The following is a 24,022-nucleotide window of genomic DNA, read 5'->3' as shown; positions in this document are numbered from 1 at the left end:
TGAAGCATTTATAAATAGATCAGATCAATAACAGAAGAGTCTGATGCAAGATACTCAGACCTAACAGAACGCAGCAAGTCAGGAGAATGCCAGTTTTCCATTTTCAGAAGGGACAACATAATGGCCTTCACAACACCTAATGCAAAAGCAGGAGAGCGAAGCCTCAAACCTACAGCGGGGTCTCTCCAACGAGGAGCACGAGGTGGGGGAATTATTACTACAGCACTTAATGCTTTGCCAGTGACTGCATACGCCTCTCCACAAGCTGCTGAGCTTGCAGGTTGCCCAAGACATTATGTCAGCCGCTGCTGAAACGGGCAGCGTGTTCTTTGATGAGATGCAAGGAAAGGCTAGTTGGCTCCAAGGCACGTTTTTACAGAGGCAAGCTTTTACTGCCTGAAAACGCCAAGGAAATCAACATTTCGCTCCAACTCCTCCCAAAAGGAGCATCCTGGGTTTCAGTGCATCCCCTTTTCCTACACAGTTCTTCAGAGAGAGCAAGCAGATTCCAAGCACGGCCAAGACTGCCAGTCGGACTTCTCAGGGCTGTCGAAGCAGGTCAAGTTATTGTGAAAGTCAATGATTGGGATTTTCTGGAGAGACTAGCCACAAACCGTTTTTAGAGAACTACTGTGTCAGCTTTTGGCCTTCAATTCTCAGGAGCCAATGCAGCATAGTCTCCAAGGCTGGGAGTTCAGCTGCTGCACTGAGCTTTGCTATCTGCCACACAGTGCTGTACCAAATAACACACCCAGTTCTATGGAGCTCAAAGGCACAGTTTAGATTATATACTTCCCAGGGAAAAAAGACCCAACCACACACACACATAAAACACCCCCAAAAAACTCCCTAGCAGCCTTCGTGAAATTCAAAGAAAAGGGAAGGGAGAGAAGGAGCAAGGGCAGGATGTAATCTTTGCCCCCAGATCATCAGAAACTCTTCCACATACCCTAAAGGGGAGAACCAGCCTGTATTTATCACCTTTAAGTCAACAAAACAGTTGTCCGGAGGGCGGAGGCATAAAAAAAAAAAAAAAATTTCAAACTAAAGGCTGTCCCCATTCTTTCCAGAGCAGTCGGCACACTGAATTAGCTGCACACTGTTCTACAAGAGGGATGAAGGTGACTTATATTTGTACAGAAACGCTGATAATGAGAACAGTTTCAAGCTACCTGGCCTCCATCATGTTACACGACTATTTGTGTTCATATTAAATGGTTGTTAGCAAAATCCTTTGCTCTCTTTTCAAATTCTGCACAATATTTGGAACTAAAGGCAAATTAAAATGCTGGTTTTACTCCTCACACATAGCACACGTACCACTGCTCTGCAAGAGCATTTGAAGAATTAGCCTTCCATTTCTGCTGCAGGAACTACATCTGTGGTAGCAGATCAGCCAGGCCTGATCTTTACCTGAGATTGTATGGCTAACAGAGGATTTAATTTAATGCCAGTATTTCTATGCCGCTTTCAGAGCCCAGGCAGCCCCTTTTCAGCCTGGCACTGAGTTACCGCAGAATTAATAATGAGCTAAAGGAGAAATGGATGATCACACAGGACTTTGCTAGTACGGAGAGATGCTACATGTGAAAAGGCGATGCCAAGGAGATCACAAACACAAAGAAGGAATCTCCCAGTTCATCTGTCCCAGACCGGCTGCACTCTATAACATCTATGAGGACATTTAGCCGGGAAACATTGCCTACGTCTGCTGCAGCACTCTCATTCCTAGTTTAGTGCTGTCATCGGGCTGTAAGGACAGGTTCCACAGCAGGCAGAAGAGCCTCTAGGCTATTTACCATCAGCACTGCAAGGGTTATTTTGAGAAGTGTCGAACATGAGTGCACGTGAAGAGATGCAAAGTACTGCACGGTTGCAGACAGACTGCTAGGCCCACATTCTGAGAGCAAAGAAGCTACTCCGTACACTCCGAGACACCTGCAAGCCCACCAGAGAGGAACACACACAGTCAATGAGATGCCCAGACTAGCTCGCTTCTTTAATACTAGGCCTAAACAAGCAACATCGAAAGTTACTGGTCTAAATGAGAGCGGGGAAATGAAAATAAAGGTGAGTATGAAACTAAAATGAAGCTAGCAAACACACTGAGAAGGTAGGAGAGTGATCGAAAGCACTGTGAGGGAGCAGCTTAGAACCAACCTTTTTTCATTGGATGGTACAAATCCGGCTGAGGATCTAGCAGGAGGGAAAACAAAAACAAAAATAGCAGAGAAAGGAGATTAAGAGAGAAAGGAAAAAAGGCTTGCGCATGATTTCTGACTCAGACCCTGGGAAAAGCTTTCAGTCTACAGCTTTCTTTAAGCTCAGAGCTCTCTTCAAGCATTTTTAAAATAAATACGCACACACCAGCTGTCAACACCCGACGATACAAAAAATACCGATACAAATTTAAAAAAACCCAAGGAGAATCCCAGCAGCCCTTCAGCAGGTCAGGGCACAAAGACTTAACATGACATGAAAGCACTTTGGTTAAAGACTGAAAATTAATTCCAGAGTCAACCCACACAGTAAAAGTTTAACACTCCCTGCAAAAATGGAAAGAGGTAAAACAATTTTGCACAGAGGAGAATGGGAAAAATCAAGACAGGAGCTCAACGCAAATTACTAGCGGCACTGTCTCTTTCCAGTGGACAGAGTCTGAGGGGTTCTGCTGGGGCGACCGCTTTACTCCTAAGTCACCCAAAGGGATGGAGCTTTTTCTTCCACCCAGCTGAGCCTATCAGCTGAGAAAAAGCACCTGCATTCTGTAAAGCCAGTGAGCGCAATCTTCAGCTCCACATACCTTCGCTTTCAGGCAAGGCTGGGAAGGTTTTCACCTGGAACGGACGGAAAGGTTTGCCCTCCAGGGGAATTTCTTCGCTCTCCTCAGAGCTCACTCTGACATCCACTTGGGATTCAGAAATGGAGGATGTGAACTGATCCATGTCTGCACGTTGCTCCTGAAGCAGCTCATCTGAAAGGAATAGGAGGAAATATTACACAAACTGCATGAAGCCTGGCAGGAACAGAAAGGGGCAGATGGTTTGAACCTAGCTGAGGCAAGGCTGCAGGGGAACACAGTTCGGGGCTGCCAGGTTATCTTATCTTGCACGCTCTGAAGTATCATCTGGAATTCTCACTGAAGGCGTTGGCTAGAAATACATGCAAATAAGGGCCAAGATGTTTGATGTGGCAAGTGGTTTTGGCAAGATGGGATTAAACCCCTACAAAGCCGGGAAGCATCTGCTTATTTTTACGGAGCTTTTTCATTTCCCTTTGAGAGACAGCTTTGCTCTCCTGAATGTTGCTGACTTTTTTTTAAATGGACAGTGAAAATTCTTAGGGACAAACTATTCTGACTGGCTGCGTTGCAAAACCCAGAGAACATCTGCCCTGCGGTACTTAAACGTAAGCCTAAGCCCAAGTGCTTGTTGTTGAGGGCAGCCCCTCAAAGGAGCTAGCAGTCTTTCTGGAGCCCACTTCACTTGATGTAAAAGCTCATAGTCTAACACAGTGGCACAGGAGCTGGCACACAGAGACACTCACCAATCTCATCCTGGATTTCTTCAGCCACATATGGCACCTTGTAGAGCAGCGACAAACTTTGATTCATCCGCTCCTCAATCACATGGAGATGTGTCATCACCTGCAAAAGCACAAGAGTGTGTTGGAGTAGGCAAGGACTGTCAGTCACTTAATTGGTACCGGTACTTGGTTTAATAAAATATCTACTACTGGTGGATCTGCTGTGACAGACAACAGAATGGGACACAGGTCCGTCTAGTCCAGTTCTCTGACCGATGCTATCTAACACGTCATGCTTCACTGGAACCGGCCGTTTGTACATGGCTCCCTCAGTATTTTGGGAAAGGTTGGGGGTGAGCAAGAGGATTCAGCTGACTCTTGCTGTAAGCAGCTCTCCGCTGGGAACACTGACATATTTCCCATATGCCAGATACAGTCATAATTCTTTTCCAGCTACAAGCAAGTGCTTTCTTAAATGGATTATCATTCCTGACTGCTAGAAAAGATACAGGCAAAGGGAGCAGACAATATTATCTATCAACTCTGGCTGCAGAACAACGGGGCCTTTCAGAACAACGGTGGCATTACATTTGTCTTACACCTGCTACACCCACCCACTGGCAACAGCGTTCTCCCTCCGTTTGAGAAATAAATCCAAACTCTACGCAGCCTCAAATCGCTCTTCCCTAGCGTATTAAAGTCACTGGTGAAGCCAAGCCTGACCTGAAGAGGGTGCTGCACAATCAGGGATCACGCAGACCACGAAAAGCATTTCTATATGGATGGCCAAACATTGGAAAAAGCTAAGGAGTTGAATGGACCTGTTTTACAGTCTGATGTGTACCTGACCTTTAAGAGCAAGGATGAAAGCAATTTAATTTTACATGTGGCAGCTTGTCAATCAAGGGAATCGATTGAGGAGCTTAAAGTGCATCTGAAAAGTAAAGCGAATGGAAATTGAACCGTACCACCCACATCCCTTGCATGTCAATTTGTTGACACTGCAGCCTTCAGAATGAATTAAGGACTGTTTAGGTTTTAGCTTAAGAATACAGTTCACACAGCTTTGTGTGGAGGCTTGGGCTTTGGCAGCATCAGAACAAAGGGTCAGGGTGGACTGTGCTTGATATGCTAAGCTGTCTCTGAAAACGCTATCACATATGCCGCATCACAAGCCAAACGTCAGCTTGTAAATACCACAATCGCTACCAGTCTTTGAGGACGCGCAGCTCAGCAAAGCAGCAAGAATCACGGAGACAAGAGTTGAAGGTACGCCGCTAGCATGTGAAACCCATGGGACCAGGCACCTCCTAGTATGACTTCCAGAAAAAAAAAAAATCGCTGCAGCACTACTCTACACCTCATCAGAGGTGACAGTAACAGACTGTAGTCCCAGTCTTACCCTTAAACCACAGTATTTCCATCTACTGTTTATACAGCTTTTTTTTTTTTCCTCAGCACCTATTTATTTCCATTCGGCAGCACTGAACATGCTCCACCGCATCGTCTCCTTGCAGCTCTCTCTTCTTTGCTGTTCTTGCCTATCTTTCATGCATTACAGAATGCAAAGACATTTCAAAGCACCAGACCAGCCACAAACTGGGACTGGTAAAACACAGATTACATTCCTAAAGCTGCGACTGGACAGTCACTCCTCTCTGAACCCTTATGAACAGACCTTTCAGTGTTAACAGGCCATTCTTCATTTGAATCTCGAGTTAGGCTTTGCAGTACATCTTTCTCCATTTTAAAAGTGAGTTGTAAAAACAATGATCAGGACATAATTCAAAAGATTTGTGCAATATCTGCAACAAGTACATTGGCCAGGCTTGACGCCCACTTGAAGCAGCATATTCACATACACTACCCAGCAGAAGGAAAATGACTTTCTGGCTGCTCAGGAGTAAAATATATTGCAACAGCACAAAAGAAACTCACCAAAGAAGACTTTCTAATAAAGCTAAGAACGATGATCAAGTGCTGGGCAAGGGTTACGTATTACGCTTTGGAAACAAGGCAGTAACTCTGCAGAGGCACAAGAAAATTCCCACAAACCAAAGAAACACAGGCATCGCAAAGAGCAAGCCTATCGAGAGGAACACATAGACACGATGTCTTGAAAGAAGGGAGGAAGCCTGTTCAAGGATGACCGAGTCCCCAGTGCGTAATTTTGTGGGTGCTTGACAAAGGGAAACACAAAAATGATACCCAACTAGTTCTAAACCCCTAGACTCGTCCTTGTGACCAACAATATCCACGGCTAAAATCAGAGTTCCAACTTTTAACACCAAGCCAAGTACCAAGGAAAATGGTTCAGACAGCGCACCCGGTGACAGGCAATGTGCATACAGAACGGCAGATCTCTGCATAAGGATGAGAAGTTGCTATAGTACCCAGAAAATTAGCGTGAGGGCTCGACGCATGCCTTCTAGAGTCTCCGACAGCCAGGGCTGGGTAACAATGCCTCTCTTGATAGAAACATTCTTTTACCTGAGATTTCATCTGCGCAGCCTTTTCTGGGTCAACTGCCAGGACGTGCTGGTAATGGCGGATGGTGTGCAGACGGTCCTTGTTCTCAGCACGAACGTAGCGCTTCAGAGCTTGCAGGATGCGGTGGGGCTGCAGGATTTGAGGAGAGGAAAGAGTTCAAGTCCATTCGGTTCAAATAAAATTCACAGCTGAAATACAGCACTTCAGCTGTGAGCCTGCTTTGTTACTGGACAGATCAATCACCTGCGCTAACCTCTCAGATCTTTTCTTTTTAAATTAAGTCTGCTTGACTCAGAACGCTATGCCTTCTGAACACTAAACAAAGTGGAGGTTTTTTAAACCAGGCAGAAAGGAGAGTGAGTCAATTAGGAGACCCACTGCTCGGCCTTGGGCACAAACTGCCACGATGGAGAAAGCTTTACCTTGCCCCGGCAGGTCACAGGCAGTCTTCTCACCAAGCCGTTCCCACCTTCCACCCCTACCCCAGGGCTACCCTGCTGTAAAAATTCATTGCAAAGCAGCTCACCCGCGGTGGGTCAGCCTGCAGGGCAGCCAGGTAGTTCTCCAGAGCAGTCCGGCGGCGATCATTCAACATGGCTTCCACACGAGCCAGGTGAGTTTCCACGAGCTGCTGCTTCTCGCTTGCTGCCTCTTTCTCCAGAGATTTAACCATTGCCTGGAAGTGCTGGACCAAAGAAAGCAGCCTGCATGAAATACGCTGTATGCATCATGGTCACCTATTCACATCACTCCTTAGAACAAACGGAGCCCATCACACTGCATGTCCTAGGTGTTTACAGTAGGAGAGAAGGGCGCGAAGAAATGTTGATGCAGATTTCACCTTTGCAAATTCAATTGTGACCATTAGTCTTCCAAAATTCCTTCACGACCCGTTTCAAAGGTCTGAAGAGGGCTCATGGCCTTGCAGATAACCATCACGTTGGAGCTGGAAGATCCAGGGTGTGCTGAACGAGTGGCACAATATTAACTCTTTCCCTCAACCTTGCAATATGGAAACAGGATAGATCCCTTCAGCCTAGAGCCATTAATACGAATTTGCAAAAGTTTACAAAGGTGTTGCATGAGGGATTTTTCATCAGTGTGCCTTCGACTCAAATCTCTATATATTCTGTTAGAAAGGTCATAACCCACATCTCCAAATGAACCAGAAAAGGCCATTAAGCATTGTTATGTTTCAAACAGAGACGATGAAAAATTCTTTTGGACTTGCACATATTTACAGTGGCCTACGTTAAAAAAATGTAGAAAGAAACTGTGTTCCAGGATAAAATCCAAAGTGGGCTTAAAAGCTGCAGTCAGTAATTTAGCTGTGTATTGTTTGGGGGAACTTCATATAGCTGTCACTGCCAGAAGAGCCTGCCCCTAACTGAGAATATCCCTGATTAACTTAACTGAACTCTCCTCATAAGGCACAAGACTGGCATTTTGGCAGCAAACCAGCTTTATCTGCTGCCTAAGTGGTTTTCAACTGAGTCTGTCCAAACAGGAAATGTGTGTCCAGAGAGTCAAGGCCAACCCGAACTGGGCTGTGAGGCCACTGGTTAGTGCAAAACGGGCCAAAGGTCTGAAGTTACAATTTGGCTCTGCTGTCGCTACGCTCGAGGGGTGAGATAGCTTCCTACTATTGGGCTTAGGAAAGGACATGGCACAGTATGGGATCATCTCCAGCTCTAAGCACAAAGCACATGGTTGAGTCAAATCTCCTCCAGAAGGCAGCTGTTGACAGAACAGGAAAGCTGTTGGTCCCTCTCAGTTGTCTTTTGGCTTTCAGTATTAGTGTCTCTCATTTAGTTTATTGAGAAGACGAAGGCCAAACTTTCCTCTTTGGGTCCTTCAACTCTTACCTGAATGAGAGTCTGCCTTTCTGCTTTGGGGAGATTTACAGCTTGGTGTTCTGCTTCCTCCCATTCCTTTTTCACCTGGACGAGAAAAGGAACAAACACATCAACAAGACACAAATTTATGTCTTTGTGGACTAATTTGCCTTCACAAGCAGATCCCTGTACAGCCCGGCCAGGTTTTGAAGGCACAAAAGGGCTGCTGTCGGGTTTAAATCTAGCACTTAAGCCCTCTGAGCAGCAAGCCAAGCGTGATTCTTCCCTCTCAACACTCTGAAGACATGAAAATCTAACTGCCACGAAGTAGTCATGGTGCAAGAGACACACAGAAGGCTGGCGACTGGAAAGGAAGTCAGCTCACCATCAACTTGCCCAGAAAAACACAGGCAGCAACTATGCACGGCAGCACAAAAGACTATCGCTAGACGCTCACCCGGTCCATGCGGTTGTGGTGTCTGACCTCTAGCTGCTCCTTCGCCTTCTGGAAGCGGGCGTGCTCGTTGTCATCGGCTGGGGTTTCAAAGTAGACATCCACATCATCAGTTGGCACTGCAAAGAGAGGGTAAGGATAAGCGGAGGCTCAGAAAACTGTGATCCTGGATTGCAAAGGACAGGTAGGGAGAGGAATCTCCACGCCTGCATAATTAACAATCTGGCAGGCTGAGTTTACTGAACTGCCACCTACCAGGAGTCCATTTTGGTATCTTTAAGCTGCCAATTTACTGCACAACATCAGTTAGTTACATCATCCCAACAACGCAGTAATGCACTGCGGCAACCGGCACCTGTTCGGTCTTCTCATTAGCCCCGAAACGAGCATTATGCAGCTCCAGCAACAGAATGACTTGGATTGCAAAATAAAGAACTTGTTTTCTCTTCCCTTTCACATTGGCTTTGGATAGTTTAAACGACATTTTGTGCATTAGCTGTTCACTGACAAGCTGGCTCCAGACATCCTTAATATGATTAGGGAGCTTGACAATAAATCTGCACAAAACGCTACCCAATATTTTACACTTCAAACCTACCTTCCCTACCAGATGCACCGTGCAGGACTAATGGGCAATGATATTGGACAAGACAGCAACAGAAGGATGCTCAGTGTGACAAATTGACTCGTCCAATAAACTGGACTGTTTATATCTTTAAGACATTCAAAGCCAACAAGGGGAGAAATACAATTTCAGAACCGACAATTTCAAGCATCTGCAAAATCCACAACAGGGGCTCTGTACTCCGTATACTGCAGTTCAGGAAACGCTGAATCAAGTTTCTGTGCTACAGCTTTAGAGACTACACAGCCCAGAGCCCTTTCTGAAAGGATCTACGGCAAACATGATGCACTCCGTTGCTGCCCTTTAGCAGAGGGAGGGCAGAAAGGGAAAGTTAAGGCAACTTTTCAACAATTTCGGTAATTTGAGTAGGAAAAAACCTCCAACACATCATTGAAAGACAGCACGCTTCAGAGAAAAAAAAAAGTCTACCTTGCAGTTTAGCACGCACCTGAATCCATGAACCTTTACTCTAACTAGGGAAGAGTGAAGAAACAGAAAAAATTGTTGCGTGCAAGGGACGACAACAGCAGATCAGTACTGTATTCCGGCACACCTGAACCAGGCTTGGACACAGAGAACTCTCTTTCCAGCCCCAAATCCCTCTGTAACAGGACAAACTTTTGTACAGAAAGCTCCTGACATCCGCATCTTTTATTTCACCACTTCAGTTAGATCAGCCCAATCTAAAGCACTTGCATGAAGCCCATTTTGTAAACAGGATTATGGCTGTATAGTCAGACTGCCAAGCCCCAGATAACACAAAAAGCCTTTCAAAAGGCTTTAATGGTAGCTGAAGTGGAAGTACTGGAGTTCAACAATAAGATTAATAAGGAGGTTAAAATGGTTTTGGTAGTTTTATCATCTGACATAAAATCCAGTTGAAATTGGTGCCAAAAACCTCAAGCTCTCAAAAATGCAGGGACTGAATCACGAGTCATATTTCAAACCAAGCTGAAAGGGGGAATCTGAATTCTATACTACTTCTCTGATACTTTCCCAAAATACAATAGCAAGAAAGAACCTACAACCAGGAGAATGGCGAGTACCAGCCCGTTTTTCAGGACCGACTGGTCAAACATACGCACGGTAACACAACGGGGAAAAGCGAGCGCTTCCTTCCATGTATTTGGGGAAAAAAGCCGGTTACGCAAACAGACAAGCTACGTGTTTTCACATGAGGTTAGAGGCAGCCCCCGGTCCCTGGGATGGATCTGGAAGAGGACAACTAAGCCCTTAGCAAGAGCTGCAAGCCAACAGTGAGCACAGACAGCATACGTTGAGAGCCACTTTCCCCAGGAAGTTCAGCCTAAGGACCTAGAGAAGCGGAGACAAGAGGAGACTGCTGGAAAAGGACAGACAGAACTGCTGTGGACACCGGAACCAAAAGGATGAGCTACACACGTATCCTCTCTTGACCGAGGCAAGGAGGAGGAGACACCAAACGCCAGACAGACAGTGGCTAGCTGCAAAAGGGCCAGTGGGAGGCAGGACTTACTCATCTTTTTACACACAGCCATACAATACTCCTCTGACTCAAAATTGTTCCTGTTGCCTCCGCAGCCTCCATATATAAAGCGAGTGCATTTTCTCTTGTTAGGGTCGAAGTACCAACGAGGCATCACAGCCCGGCAGGGCCCTGTCATCGCCTCCTGGGAGCAGACAGCTGTGTGGAGACGGGTTAGAACGTGAGCTAGTGAGGAGCACAGGCCTCGCCGAGCGACTTACACGAAGCAGCGGTGGCTCTAGTTCACACCTCCTCCTGGGGCACTGGCACTGGCCTCAGCATGGCTACTTCCCCGACCAAAGGGTTTCTATCAGTTTTGGGGGGGATTTTTAACATTGCAAAAGCGACCATCGCAAAGTTTGCCAGGGCTATTCAGAGAAGCGCCCGCATGTGGTGCTTTGGAGCGGACGTGCAGCAGCAAGCTACCCCAGCAGCTGTCTCCACACAGAGCTCTCATCTGCAAGAGCATCTTCTCCTTAGCTAGAGGCTGAAACAGCAAGGATCTATTTTGCTGATGCCACAGTGTTATGCCTCAGGTTGTCCCAGTGGTAGAGTTTTATCCGGTGTCCCACCGTATAAAACCAACACGAGGGAAGGAAAACCCATCAGGGCTGCTTAAAGCATCCAAAGATGTCCTGTTCCGCTGCACTCAGCCTGGACAGACACTTCACATCTGAGGTATAAGAGCAAGTGAAAAGGCAGGCTAAGCAAAAGGAACGTGATCGCCATGGCAATCTCAGCCAGTAGGTTTTTAAGTTTTGAAACAATCTATATGGTAAATATTGAAACTCCAGGTAGCCACGGCACGTGGACTGCTTCATAATAAGCGGGCCATATAAGCAGCTGTGTTATTTTGAGGCAAGAGAACAGATACGGTTTGTAAGTTAGCAAGTTGCGCCAGGGGAGGTTTAGATTTGATTTTAGGAAAAAATTCTTTACTGAGGGAGTGGTCAAACATTGGAACAGGCTGCCCAGGGAGGCGGTGGAGTCACCATCACTGGAGGTGTTCAAAAAACATGCAGACGTGGCACTTGGGGACATGGTTTAGTGGGCATGGCGGTGTTGGGTTGATGGTTGGACTTGATGACCTTAGAGCTCTTTTCCAACCTTAATGATTCTGTGAACTGTTCATGACACTTTGGGGAAAAAAAGACTGTGCACCCCCAAAACCCCAATGGTATTGTTCCAATTCTACTTCAACACCTGCAGATCTGTAAGACAGTCCTGTACACATATGAGCTAAGCCTTGTTTCAGCAAGTAAAATTATCTGCAGCATGCTGGCATTTTACCAAAAAGATGGAAGAACTACTGGCAATGATCCAGTGATCTGTAGCTAATTGAATTTCATTCCCTCTCCCCTCCTCCCTCCTCTGCAGACACTTCTACATGCAAAGTATAGGACATCATATAACGCTGAGGCACCACGCGATCAGCAGATGCCCTCTGCAATGGCACCGACCACTTAACAAAAGCTACCGCAAGTCTAGTATCTATTACTACTGCAATAAGTATATATGACTCATGTAATAAAAGTGGGCCAATTGTGTTGGCTGACTTTCTTTCCTGAAAGAGAAGGGTTTATGCAAAGGCTATTAAGGCAGCACTAAGTATCTTCCTCAGCCTTAAATGGCCAGATGGCCCCTTCATGCCGCCTCTGCAGAGCCCACCGCTTTTAGCTTCCTTTTCGTAAACTGGTATAAAACACCACATCCGAAGTAATCACCCAAAACTATGATTTTAAATTCTGAGCGTACCCCAAACACCTCCAAGGTTTCTCCAAATTAGCCTATGCAGATCTGGTTTTCCTACTCAACCCCGCACCTTCACGGAGGTGCTCGTTCGATGTGCCAAACGCTGGGCTTTCTGCCAGCTGAACTGCTGTTTATCTGGAAACATATGGCCCATGCTCTAGAGAGTTAATTTCAACACTTGAAACATAAGCATCATCAGCTTTCCTCTGTTTGCTAACTTATCTAGCAAATAAAACTTCCAAGTGGCATTTATCGACTTGATCAAGAACCCATCACCAACTGACAGCCAACAAGAACGCTCTCGAGGAAGCAAGAGGCCTGTAGGCTAGAATGCGTCTTACATTTCATATCGCTGCTGACTTCTTTTTCGGAAACAGCCTTGTCGTTGCTAGGCTCTGTGGGGGTCTCTTCATTGTAATCGTCAGCTTTGTAGCTATCGTAATAGTAGTCACGGTCTTCCACCACGTCTTCCTCCTCTTCCCCTTCATCTTCTTCATCCTCATCTTCCTCCACAGCTGTTCCTGTGAAGTCTTCTACACCTGCCTCTGTAGGGAACTCACTGAAGGGATACAGTTAAGTTAGGGGGTAAAGTTAAGGCTAATCACTTTGCAGCCAACCTTTGAGGTACCAGAATGATGATTCTCTTTTCATCTGCTCTAGAAACACAAGAGAGGGGAAAATTAAATGTACCGACTATTGATCGGCTCAGCAACGGCAGCAAACGGGACCTCCCTCATTACAGACACACCTGCTATTGCAGGCAGAGCTTCTCCGTGCCTCTGGCTTAGTGGGGTTTCCTTGCATTTTCTCATCAGCTTCTTTTCAGTAAGTCTGAAAGTCTACCACATTCGGGAGAGGTACCTACTGTAGCAATCAGACAGCCTTTTTGACTGGCTAAGGATGAAGAGAGGGGGGATGTTTAGCTCCTCCAGTAATAAAAGCACTGCAAAGTCATTTGTCCTTCTGCAAGGCTTTTTCAGGCTCAGGACACTCCTTTGGGAAATTCAAAAACACAGAAATTCTCCTCTCAGTCCTCACCACCAGGGAGGTGCTATGCGAAATATTCACAAACAGCAACTTCCCATACAGAGCTGTTAACATCTATGCCAGTAAGAGCCCTACCTTTTATAGAGGTCATAGTCCTCATCCTCGTCTTCATCCTCTTCCTCCTTGGACAGAGCCTCATCCACAACCTTTGTCTGAGGACAACACACATATTCTGTTCCATGGAACTGGTCTACTCCGCAGGGCAGCAGCATGCCATAACTGTGCAGGATCATCCCTTCTGTCAGGCAGGCCTGAAAGAGGAGCCCATTTATGTCAGTTTAGTGTCATGCTCTTGCTTTGCATAAAGCTAGAAGTGTGCCCATCACAGATCCCAAGGATGCTACCAACGGCCTAAATTTTACAGCAAAAAGACAACAGCACCATATGACCTAAGTCTCAACATCAACGGAAAATAGATTTGAGACTTGTAGCTTCAGCAAAACCCCCAGAAAAGCCTCAGGTTCAGAGCCATGCGGTGCTTGCTGGTGCTAACGTATCAAACACCCCCCAGCCCCTAACAACCGCTGATCTGGCAGCCTGGCTAAGTTCAGGAAAAATAACTATAGACGTTTTGTGTCAACTCAAGGGAGAGAGCACTTGAAAGAAGCAGAACTGTTGTTTGCTTTTCTGTTGTTTGGCCATTTCATTTAACTTTATCTATTAAACTTTACATTGGAGTAAGTGAATAATCACGCAGAAGGACTTCGTGTCAAGATTATTTTAACATGCTGTAGGTGAAAATCAATCACATAATTCAAGAAAAAGCCAAATGCAAACTGCGATTAGATGTTTTGTCTATACACTTCTCTTAAGCTAAGGAAACACATGGTTTTGTGGTGCCCCAGAAAAAAAATGAAGACAGACAGGCTTTATTATGTACAACAGAACCCTTTCGTGCTTCACTTTGCTACAGCACGGATGTAAAATGAGCCAAATATTTCTTGAAAAGTTCTCCAGCTATGTTGGAAGCAAGTGATTTTTAAATTTGCTCGACTTTAACAAGTTGATCCTCAACTAAAAGGTGGTTCCTCTAACACAGCTTTATTTAGATGGGCTTTTGCTCCTGGCAATTTAAAGAAATGGGAAGTTGAGCTGGTGCATCCTTAACCTCATCTTTACTAGCATCACCACAACTAATCACTGTGCTGCTGTTTCTACAATTGCCAATTTCCTCAAAATGGAAAACATGTACATTTAGTCCATGACCTTGTTTTTATTACCCGCTCCCGGTTCAAATGGGTGTGCAGCGACTTTGCAACATTTTTGCCATTCAGATAAAAAAAAGCAGCCCATGGGCTAGATTTATTCTGAGAACATAATCCATCTCTTATGTAAAACCTCCACTAATCGGTCGCAATGAAACTCGGATTGTCCCCAAGCAAGCACTCCCAACCAAATCCCCAGCAGCAGCAGGTACATTTAGGCAAAATGCACAAGAAGAAGAGGAAACATCCTATGACCAGTGTAGCTCTCTACCCTGGAAAGACGGGTGAGCCATTGGCAAAAGTAATAACCTAGAGACCCGATTTCAATTCCTAGCTCCACCCTACAGTATGATCTTGGGCAAGATACTTTGGACAGCTTTTCAGGAGTGAAGAATAACTCTGTTAGGTTAAGCGACTCGAGTACTCGTAATTTTTCCCTTTTCCCCACTGCGCTCTGCCTCAGTCCATGCAACGTGGGAATTACAGACCCCAGAGATAAACACGGTTGTACTCCAATACTAGAAGCATCCAAGTGGACAGATCCAAAATAAATATTCCTGCCCCTGCAGCTCAATTACCTCTTTTGCTACAGTGTGCCAGTGCTGATGGCTTTCACACACATCCATGCGCTCCTTGTGGAAGAATCGGCACTTCTCTGGAACCAGCAGGACATCGCTTACAAACTCACCCACTGAAAAACAAGAAAACATCCACGGTTCTCACATGTCCAATTTCCAACAGAAAACAAATCAGAAAACAGAAAGCCAATATCAGAACTCCCCCCAAAGTACACTTCGTTGCAAACGCCTTAAAAGTTTGCTATATCCTTAACCGGGACAGGTCATTTCAGCAGCTATCTCTGCAAATTTACAGAAAAGCAGAGCCTCAGATTTCCCAAGGTAAAAACAGGAGTAGGGGCCGATCACCGAAACGTTACGCAAACCCTAGGGCTGAACTGAAGGAAAAGGTTACAGTGCAAGTTAATAAACTGTCGTTCGTGAAGCAGACGGGATTGACCTAAGAGATCTCACGCAAATCTTTGAAAAGATTGCATCGGCATACGGAAGTTTTCAAACTACTTAATCACTAATTTCTAAATGAGCTGCATCATAGCAAAGCTAGTTCATGCTGTCTGGTGCTGTAACAGCCTGGAAATTTTTATATGCCGCAAGTGTTATCTACGCTTTCAATATCTGGGTATCTAAGCAAGTCTTGTTTGGTTTTGTTTTGTTTGGTTTCCAGATGGTTTAATTTAGGATCAACTGTAGCACATTCCCTGACTGGGACAGTCCTACCCAAAACACAGGGGACTGGAAAAATAAAAACTATACAGCCCAAAAAACAGAGTACAACCAGAGTCAGCAAATACACTGCACCCCAAGAGTTAGATAATCACAACCTCACCAGCATGATGAAGTTTTGGCACAATCTTAAAACCAGACTTTTGCTTGGGGGGGCTGGGGGGAGTGGGGGGTATGGGACAGAGAGAGAGAGAGAGAAAAAAAAATCAGTCTGCTCTAGAGACTCTGCAGTAGCTAGACTTACAAGCTATTTAACCTAAATTTCCACCACAACTCAGTTTGGTACCAACACATGTGAAGCATGTATCAGAAACTACACAAGCGTTACTTCTGTTCTTAGCCCAGAAGTCCTAACAAACACTGCCACTGGAATCCAAAGTGTGAAATTTTCTCGAAGTTGAGAATTTTTTCTTTCTTTCTTGCAGATTTAAATGCCACATCCAGTAATCTTAAAATAAAGAGATATTGAGATACTCTGAGAAGACCAGGAAAAGTTCTTCAGTCCAAACGTTTCAGAGCAACATACCTTGCACACATGACCGGCAGCTTTAGGAATCACTTCTTAAAATCGGAGAAGAGATTTTTAAGTCAAAGGCCTTTTCTCATCGCGTCTCAGGGAGCAGAATTATTTCTCCAACCAATCTTCAACACTATCTTCTCAAAATAAATTTTAGTATTTTGCATGACCAATTTTTTTGCAGCCCCTTAGTGTCGATACCAAAGGCTTACGGACGCTTCTCCTATGCCCTATGCACAGGTTAAGTGGCACTTAGGGACAGATTATCTGATGGCAATTGCAAGATAATGAAACCAACCTAGCATTCATCATGCTTTTCCAATTAGTCAAATTTTAAACTAATAAATTTAAACACAACCGAGAAATGATATTTTCCCCATTTTCTCATCTCAAAACAGGCCAGTTAGAATTTTGAGTTGTTCATCTTTCCCCCTTCCCTCTCACAAGAGGTTTAAATGTGTCTGATAAGAAACCTAAAACTGACCAAACTTTCAAATCAAGACACAGTGGTTCTGGGGACTGAAGGCAGAAGACTCAAACTGATCAGATACGATATTCATCAACAAACAGCAGCCATTAAACAGCTATTTTGAAAAACACTGAATCCTAGCACCGCCGTGTAAAACACATGGAAGGTTCTCCCGATTCACCTAGGAACTGGAAAACCCTTACAGGCTACACATTAATGGACACCTTCCTCATTCATGCTGTCAAAAAAAGAAGAGTTCTCTGCCTTTTCAGATCAGAGCAGGCATGAGAGGTGCTTCCATGCCACCTAGCAGCTTAGCCAGAACTGTCAGCAGTTTGTCTTTTCACACCTCACCAGGCTCAGCCCTGCTCCCATCATCCTATTGTTACCTTTATTTTACAGTTCAGTGAAGAGTGCTAATGGGTTCTCCTCTTCCCCTCTCTTCACCTTTGAAATACAAAAGGGCTTTCATTGGTGGGGGGAGGCAGGAGAGGGTTAGAGATGGTGTGACAGCAAGATCCTACCTCAAGACAGTCTGTGCATTGATGTAGCAAGGAAGACACAAGCAGGAACAGGGGAAAAAAACCCCACATAGGCCAACTATAATCAAAAAGTCACATGCACCCCAGAGAAACACATCATCCATTTACAACAAGCAATGTGTGGGCTGCTAAAGACAACCAGAAGGTATTTCATACCCATATGGACTATTGACTTGCAACTCCGATCTGAAAACCAAAGCTGCCTTGCAGGCTGGGCCGTGCAAGTCACGAACACTGTCAAAGACACTTATTAAAAACTTTAACAGATAGTTTAATGCTTATCAAATTTTAGGGCAGTCTCACTACAATCTGCTTATTTCTCAGATGGAGAATAGGCTTGGGGGAAGGATTATGTCTAAAAGAGATGACTCCTTATAAATCCAGAGATCGTGCTTTCATCCTTATTTCCATTCAAAGTTCCCAGTATAATCATCTGCGTTTGGGTGCTTCTCAAACCTGAATTTCCACATCTAGAAAGACGAGCATCTTTCTCCCAGGACGTGTCCATGCCAAATTTCATTTTTTATGAAGTGCTTTATGATTGTCTAGGGGAAGGTATTACATATAGGACCAAGTACCCACACGGTTCTGCAGCTTTGCTTGTGTTCTCCTATGTCAAACCACATACGAACCCGAGATACAGCTAGAAATTATGAAAACTGGTTCCCGCTGAATGCTCCCAGCAATCAGACTCTCCAAGATCGCACAAGACTTCTTGCAAAACTAGTCTTTTCCAGTGGATAACTGAGAAGAGATTCAGCCAGCTGAGACTAAGCTCACTGCTAAGAACACATGCAGTGCAGCACAGTGTCAGGCACAACCTTGAGGTCAAAAAGCTGCAAGGTAAACAAGCTAAACATGTTGCCTGATTCAAGCAGGTGGATAGATTCTGGAAAGCACTATGAAATCCATCAGAGTTTCTCTCATATTCTTTCGCAGTTCATAGTGGGGACATGGGATACAGCTGCAAGAAGCAGGGCCTCTTTGAAACAGCGAAGTTTAAATATAGTCATTGAAATAGAATAGAGATCTCTTGCCAAGACCAAGGCAGGAAGCCTGAACACACAGAGCATTTAAGTCTCCAAGGCAACAAAATATTAAAGGTCCACAAAAATAGGATCAGAGTATTAAATCCCAATGTCTTTGTGATACTCAAATACAATAGCCTTCAGGTTTTTATCGCAGTTGCAGAGAGAATGGGGATTTCTTTTTCACGCCAGGCACCACTATTCCACCACAGCTGTTATCAAGCTGTCGATCTGTTCGAGAAAAGCAGACTTCCATCTTGTGGAAGTAAAAACGTTTAAGCGGAAGCTGGACGTGGAAATGGCAACCCGATACGAGAGAAGCCCTGTAAACTCAGTTGTCCTCTCTGAAAGAAGCCGGGAGGCAGTTCTGTGCTCCTCCTACAAGAACGTACAAACACATCGTACCACGCACTCACCCAGGCACTTGTAGGGCACGACAATATGAGTGTGCTCCTTGCACTGTTTCTTCCCTCTCTTGCACCAGCTGTCGATGCTGACAGGTTGATTGGCTTCCACCACATTCGTAATCTGAAGGTCTGGATACATCTGTTTAACAAGATACAGAGGTAGGTTGCTCTCCAGAAAGGACAAAGAATGTGCAAAGCGGCTCCTAAACAGCAGTAGTGAGGCCGATCCTCTACACAAAAACAAGGTCAAATTTGCACACGGACACATTCCCTTCTGGATCAAGCTTACAACAGCTGAAGAAATAAAAAAGCCCCCAGGCGTTTTGTCACACAGGGTTTGAGAAATGGAATGTGTCATTGCTTCTTTGTGGCAGGAGAAAGCCAGGTCAGGGGCAAGTGCCTTCATCGGCACTAAGCTGAGCTGTTTGGCTTTGCATGGTAGTGGAGGTGAAGTATTTATCTGTTCTATTCCGTCTGGTGCAGCGCGATACCCTCTGGAAGAGGGCAATCACCGACAAACAGGGTTTAGCAACATCTTCAGACTCCCTCGTCACTTGTCAAGCTAATATGCACCCACCTCCTCAGGTTTCCTTACTGCTCCGCTTCTGATGTATTAATAGGATCCCTATGTCCTGCTCGAGTTCTCGGCTCCAGACACTGACTTATATTTAGGCTTCCGCTACGTGAAACAAATGTAGCCCTGGTGATATCAGCCTTGTAAAACAGTTTTAAACATTTTCCAGTCCAGACAGGGTGTGCTCTATCACTTTCCCATTAAAAAAAAACAAACCAAAACCAACCAACCAAAAAAAACCCCAAACCCATTCCTTGTGGTACTTTACATGCCTATCACCTCAGGGGAGCAATTAAAGACACTTATCAAGGCTGATGTGCTACAGTGTATCTGGAGCACACTGAAAGAAGATTATGTTTTGTACAACGAAGCATGAGGAGCCTAAAAATACCGTCAACGTTTCGATGACAGTATTTTTCCGATATTCTGGCTGATCTGAACACCTCACCACAACACAGACACATCCTTATTAGAATAGGTGACAGGTTCCATTTTGCAGAGACACAGAGCAGAGGCTGGTTAACTGGCTCAGAGGCAGAACATTTGGAGAAATCCCTGCAAAGGCAGACACACATACCTCTCTGACTTACAGTCCAAGGACCTTCTGTGGCAGTGTAAGCTGATCTAAATCAGAGGTAGCTCCTAAACCTCACTGCAGCATCCACCCTGCCCTTCCTGGGCAGTAACACAGCAAGACGGTTCAGAGAACTGAGCTAGCCAAATGCAAGTTAGTCTCCTGCAGGGTTAATTTGCCACTGAGCGGCTAAATTGGAATCCAATTCTTTAGCAGGAGTGAAGATTCAGGATCACACAGAAAAACTCACCTCCTGGCAGTACTGCAGAATCTCTTCCTTCTTTCCAAAGCAGCTCTTGGTCCCCGAAGTGTCAGGTTCCCATTTCCCAGTCTGGATATTCACATGCATATTTAGCTTCCCACAAAACATGGCAATTTGAGGCTCTGCCACCGCAAACCCTGTCCCAGCATTGGCTGCTAGCGCCTGTGAAGACAAACAAAACCAAAACACGTTGATGGCTTTATCTGATCGAAAGCAGAACAAGTCAAAGAACCAGAAACCCTCTGGAACCTTCAGAGACAGAGCTCGGCCGAGCCTTGCAAACTATTTCACAACCATACTCCTTCTAGCTGCCGAGCCCATACCAAGTCTGCATCTCCACCAGCAAGGTGTTTGTTTTTCCAAACTCTGTTTTTATTATGGCAACAACAGCTTACCAAAACCAAGAGTAACTCACACTTAAGGGTTGTGCCCACAAAGGCCAAGACAGATGTCTAAAAAAATGATATTTGAAGACAAATAACTAATACTAATAACTTTTGGCAGAAACACCTCTGTGAGGTTACACACAAAGCGGGTATTGCTACCACTAATAAAATAACTACTTCCAACTGCTCGAAGCCATGTGTTTCTCCCAAAATTTTCAAATATTTGGGATGGAAACATCTAAGCTTCTTGCCCAACATACAAGTAACAATAACTTCTGCTGAATCGGAAAAACACAGCAGCTGCAACCAGTTCCTCAAAGCCTGTTGTCTCTCATTCGGTGCACTCCTATGGGTATTTGTACTGCCTGGTTTCCGATGCGTATTCTGTGCACTTCCCACCCTGCACCAGCAGACAAAAACCCGACAACCCAGACCCACACTGGGGTCAAACTGCAGACTGATCAATGAAAACAAGGTCAGGTTCCCTTTCTACAATCTTGCTGGCTGACCAAAAGAAGAAAAAGGGGATTAAATTAAATTGCAGAGTTGGGGTTTTTCTGAACAGACTGAGTGGATGCCGGGACCTGAACATCCTCTCCCTACATAACTACTAGCTGTTGTAAAAGAAACAGAAAAAAAAAAAAAAAAAAGCGGTATGAGGCAAAAGGCAGATGAACTCCTAAATAGAAAGCTCGTAAGGTGTGTTCAAGGGAACGAAATCCCTTCAACTACTTCAGACAAGGCACATTAGAAACAGCAATATATGGAGGCTTCGGGGTACCACTGCCCCATAGCTGCTTTCTTCCTGGCAGGAGCACTACCCTAGGCCACCAGCCCTGCCTTCATATTTAACTTTTGATGCACTCAAACATGCATATATTACTGCGGGCACTGTTCATTCCCTATCGCCTGCAGATCCCCATCAACTTCTACAAAGCAAATAAAGGGAAGAATTCAACTAGACAACTCCCGTGTGCAGCTCCTAGTTGCTGGATATTAGGAAAAAATTAACCCCATTATAATTATCTCATTTCTCCCCCTCCCTGTTTACACACAAAATCACTGCCTGGGGATAAGACGTTTCAACACACAGAGTCAAGGATTGTTCAGGGTTGAACACGAGGCTAGTGCTTGGGGGATAAGACCAACTTGAGACACGGAAGCATAAAATCGTGTCTTCACTTCAGAAAAATCACCCCTTAAGAACTATTCAACTGCTCATCACTTAAGAGAAACAAGTGGCTGCTATTTACTCTAACCCCTTCACCCAACAGATGCTCATGAGAGCAAGTGTTAGCACAGATCACAAAGTAATGGAATATTGAACTATATGTAACAGGTATGTTCCAGAAACGAAACGCTTCCAAGTTCATACCTACTTTCAAGTTTAGGGTAGGGACATTTGTTGTACTCTCTGTCCTAGCAGAGAGGAGACAGTTAACGCACTTCAGGTACAGGAGCACTTTTGACAAATACCCTGAGGCTGGGAACAGGGTGCAGTAGCTTTGTTCTTTCAGAAATTAAACCATTTACTGAACGTGTGGTTCTAACAAGTACTGACTGATACCGCTCGGCAAAACCCAGGCTCTTGCACAGCCTTCCTCCCTGCCGTATTGTTTCAGAAGAAAAAGGCAAATGTGGAATGATCCTTCATAACTCTATAAACACACAGAGGCAAACTTTGAAAGAGGGCCTTTTCATCTTTCTCCAAACAAACACCACTTTGGTATCAACAACCGCTTTCTAGAGAGCGCAAGACTTGACATGTTAAAGGGAACAATCCACAACACAATTTTGTTTTATGACAAGGCTACAACTACATCCAAGATTCAAGTTGAACTCTGAAAAGAACAAAAAGAAATGCCAGATCAAATATGCAGAAAGCAGTAATCCTTGGAAGAAGAATGCAGTGCATCAAAACAGAGTAAAATGTACGTGTTATGAACGGTTTGGAGATCATTAGCACTGCCTATGCTTGAAATCTGTTTTCTTCAAAGCAAAGCTAACAAGTAGGCAGCAAAATAAGGTAACTGCAGAAGCAGGAGAGGTGCAGGCTCCATCCTGAGGAGAGGCAGAAACATCCATCAGTAAGCCATTCATAACAGCTCTTGCATGAGCAAAACTCCTGTTCAAACACATACCAACCTCCTGAAATCATGACCACCCTCTATTTACATACTGATGCGAGCTCCTGTTTATTTTTGCCGTCTCTCCGGCCTAACACCTCGGCACTGTGGCAAAGGTATCATTCCTCCTCCGTGGATTGCTCAAATAGTTTGCATAGCAGTTAGAGTGCTGTTGCATAGCTACCAGAACATGCTAAGCCCCAATTCACAGCTGAACAAACGAGACTAATTACTTGCTTGATTTCAGCACTTTTAATCAAATGGGAAAAAAAAAAAAATCTTTTCTTGAATTGCACTTTTGAGTAAGTTAATGAACTCCGATACACATAAGCTGAATCTTTAACCCCATGACCTGCAAGATAAGATTTTTGAGTAACGGGCTTCAATTTTTCACCAGCAATCCACTCCAGCCTCCAAACACGTCAGTTATTTAATTCAGCATTTTTACCTCATTCTACCTGTAATGAGCGAATACGGCACAGCAAATTTCACCTGTACCAGCGGAGACCCCAACTTCAACACCACTACTTGGGCAGCGAAGAAAGTCACCTGCAAGAGGTTTTTAGGACAAAGTCCCTTTCTGTTGCTCCCCACAATTGCCTTTGGTGCACCAAAAATAAAAGCAGAGCACTCAGTTGCTGGGGTTAGCTAGTCTACATTCAAGCACCATTTTGCAAAAGGAGGACCGGGGAACACGTAAGCCAGCTCGAAGCTTGGGATAAAGCCACGTCCTTAGTTAAGCTCTTCGGTACTTCAGAGAATTCGCCCATTCCACATTGCAGAGGGATGAACAAACTGAGAGCACATTTTCCTTTGGGAATTTCCCAGCCATAAATGGAAGCAGACGCCCCTTTTTAGTGCTGGGGAGCAGCCATTCCATCTCTTAAATAAGCAGGCTGACAGCTCGGGAGGGACACCATACACTTTATGGAAGAGAGTTCATCCAGTTGTGTACATCCTCGGTGAGCATTATTTTAGCAGCTCTTATCCTATTAATATACATCCATACATGAAAGCAAGAAGAATGTTATTTGGGAAAAGACTGTTACATAAACCTCTACTTTCCTCACCAGCACTTGCATTTACAAGTTCTTTCATGATAAATTCCACTCTGCCTTTTGGTAGAATACTGTAATCCAGTCTGCTTTCCAAGACCGAAGTAGTATTCGATTCCATAAACACATAAATCTCTGGCCAGTTAATGTCAGTTAAATTCCTCACCCTGCCATGCAGTGCCTGATTTACGGTCCCGAAACACTGGAATTCAAACCTCTAAATCTTCTTCTCTGATGGAAGCGTCTGTGCCCAAGTATCCAATCTTTTATTTACTACTAGCCTCTTCAACTTGTGACAGCGGGTTTGATCGGTGAGCTTTACTGACCCAGAGACCTGGGCTCTA

The 24,022-nt window shown here is 44.8% G+C and overlaps 1 protein-coding gene across 9 annotated transcripts in view; it reads right to left on the bottom strand.

Annotated features, from left to right (window-relative positions):
* The window catches only part of APLP2 (amyloid beta precursor like protein 2), a gene marked incomplete at its 5' end in the record, with an annotated part of 47,558 nt that overhangs the window by 4,154 nt on the left and 19,382 nt on the right, over window positions 1-24,022 (bottom strand). For 2 of the 9 annotated variants that reach the window (XM_082010042.1, XM_082010044.1), the window contains 10 exons: window positions 2,804-2,974; window positions 3,547-3,646; window positions 6,016-6,144; window positions 6,542-6,700; window positions 7,881-7,955; window positions 8,308-8,423; window positions 10,425-10,592; window positions 12,527-12,744; window positions 13,308-13,483; window positions 15,016-15,078. In XM_082010042.1, the coding sequence (XP_081866168.1) occupies window positions 2,804-2,974; window positions 3,547-3,646; window positions 6,016-6,144; window positions 6,542-6,700; window positions 7,881-7,955; window positions 8,308-8,423; window positions 10,425-10,592; window positions 12,527-12,744; window positions 13,308-13,483; window positions 15,016-15,063 (1,360 nt within the window). Of the gene's footprint in view, window positions 1-2,160; window positions 2,197-2,803; window positions 2,975-3,546; window positions 3,647-6,015; window positions 6,145-6,541; window positions 6,701-7,880; window positions 7,956-8,307; window positions 8,424-10,424; window positions 10,593-12,526; window positions 12,745-13,307; window positions 13,484-15,015; window positions 15,129-18,710; window positions 18,841-20,099; window positions 20,274-24,022 lie in introns of those variants that run through there. The other 7 variants (XM_082010039.1, XM_082010041.1, XM_082010040.1 and 4 more) reach the window with 7 other exon arrangements.

This window comes from Phaethon aethereus, assembly GCF_964289735.1.
Source record: "Phaethon aethereus genome assembly, chromosome: 23".
Classification (NCBI taxonomy): domain Eukaryota; kingdom Metazoa; phylum Chordata; class Aves; order Phaethontiformes; family Phaethontidae; genus Phaethon; species Phaethon aethereus.
This window is presented reverse-complemented; position numbering and strand designations above follow the sequence as displayed.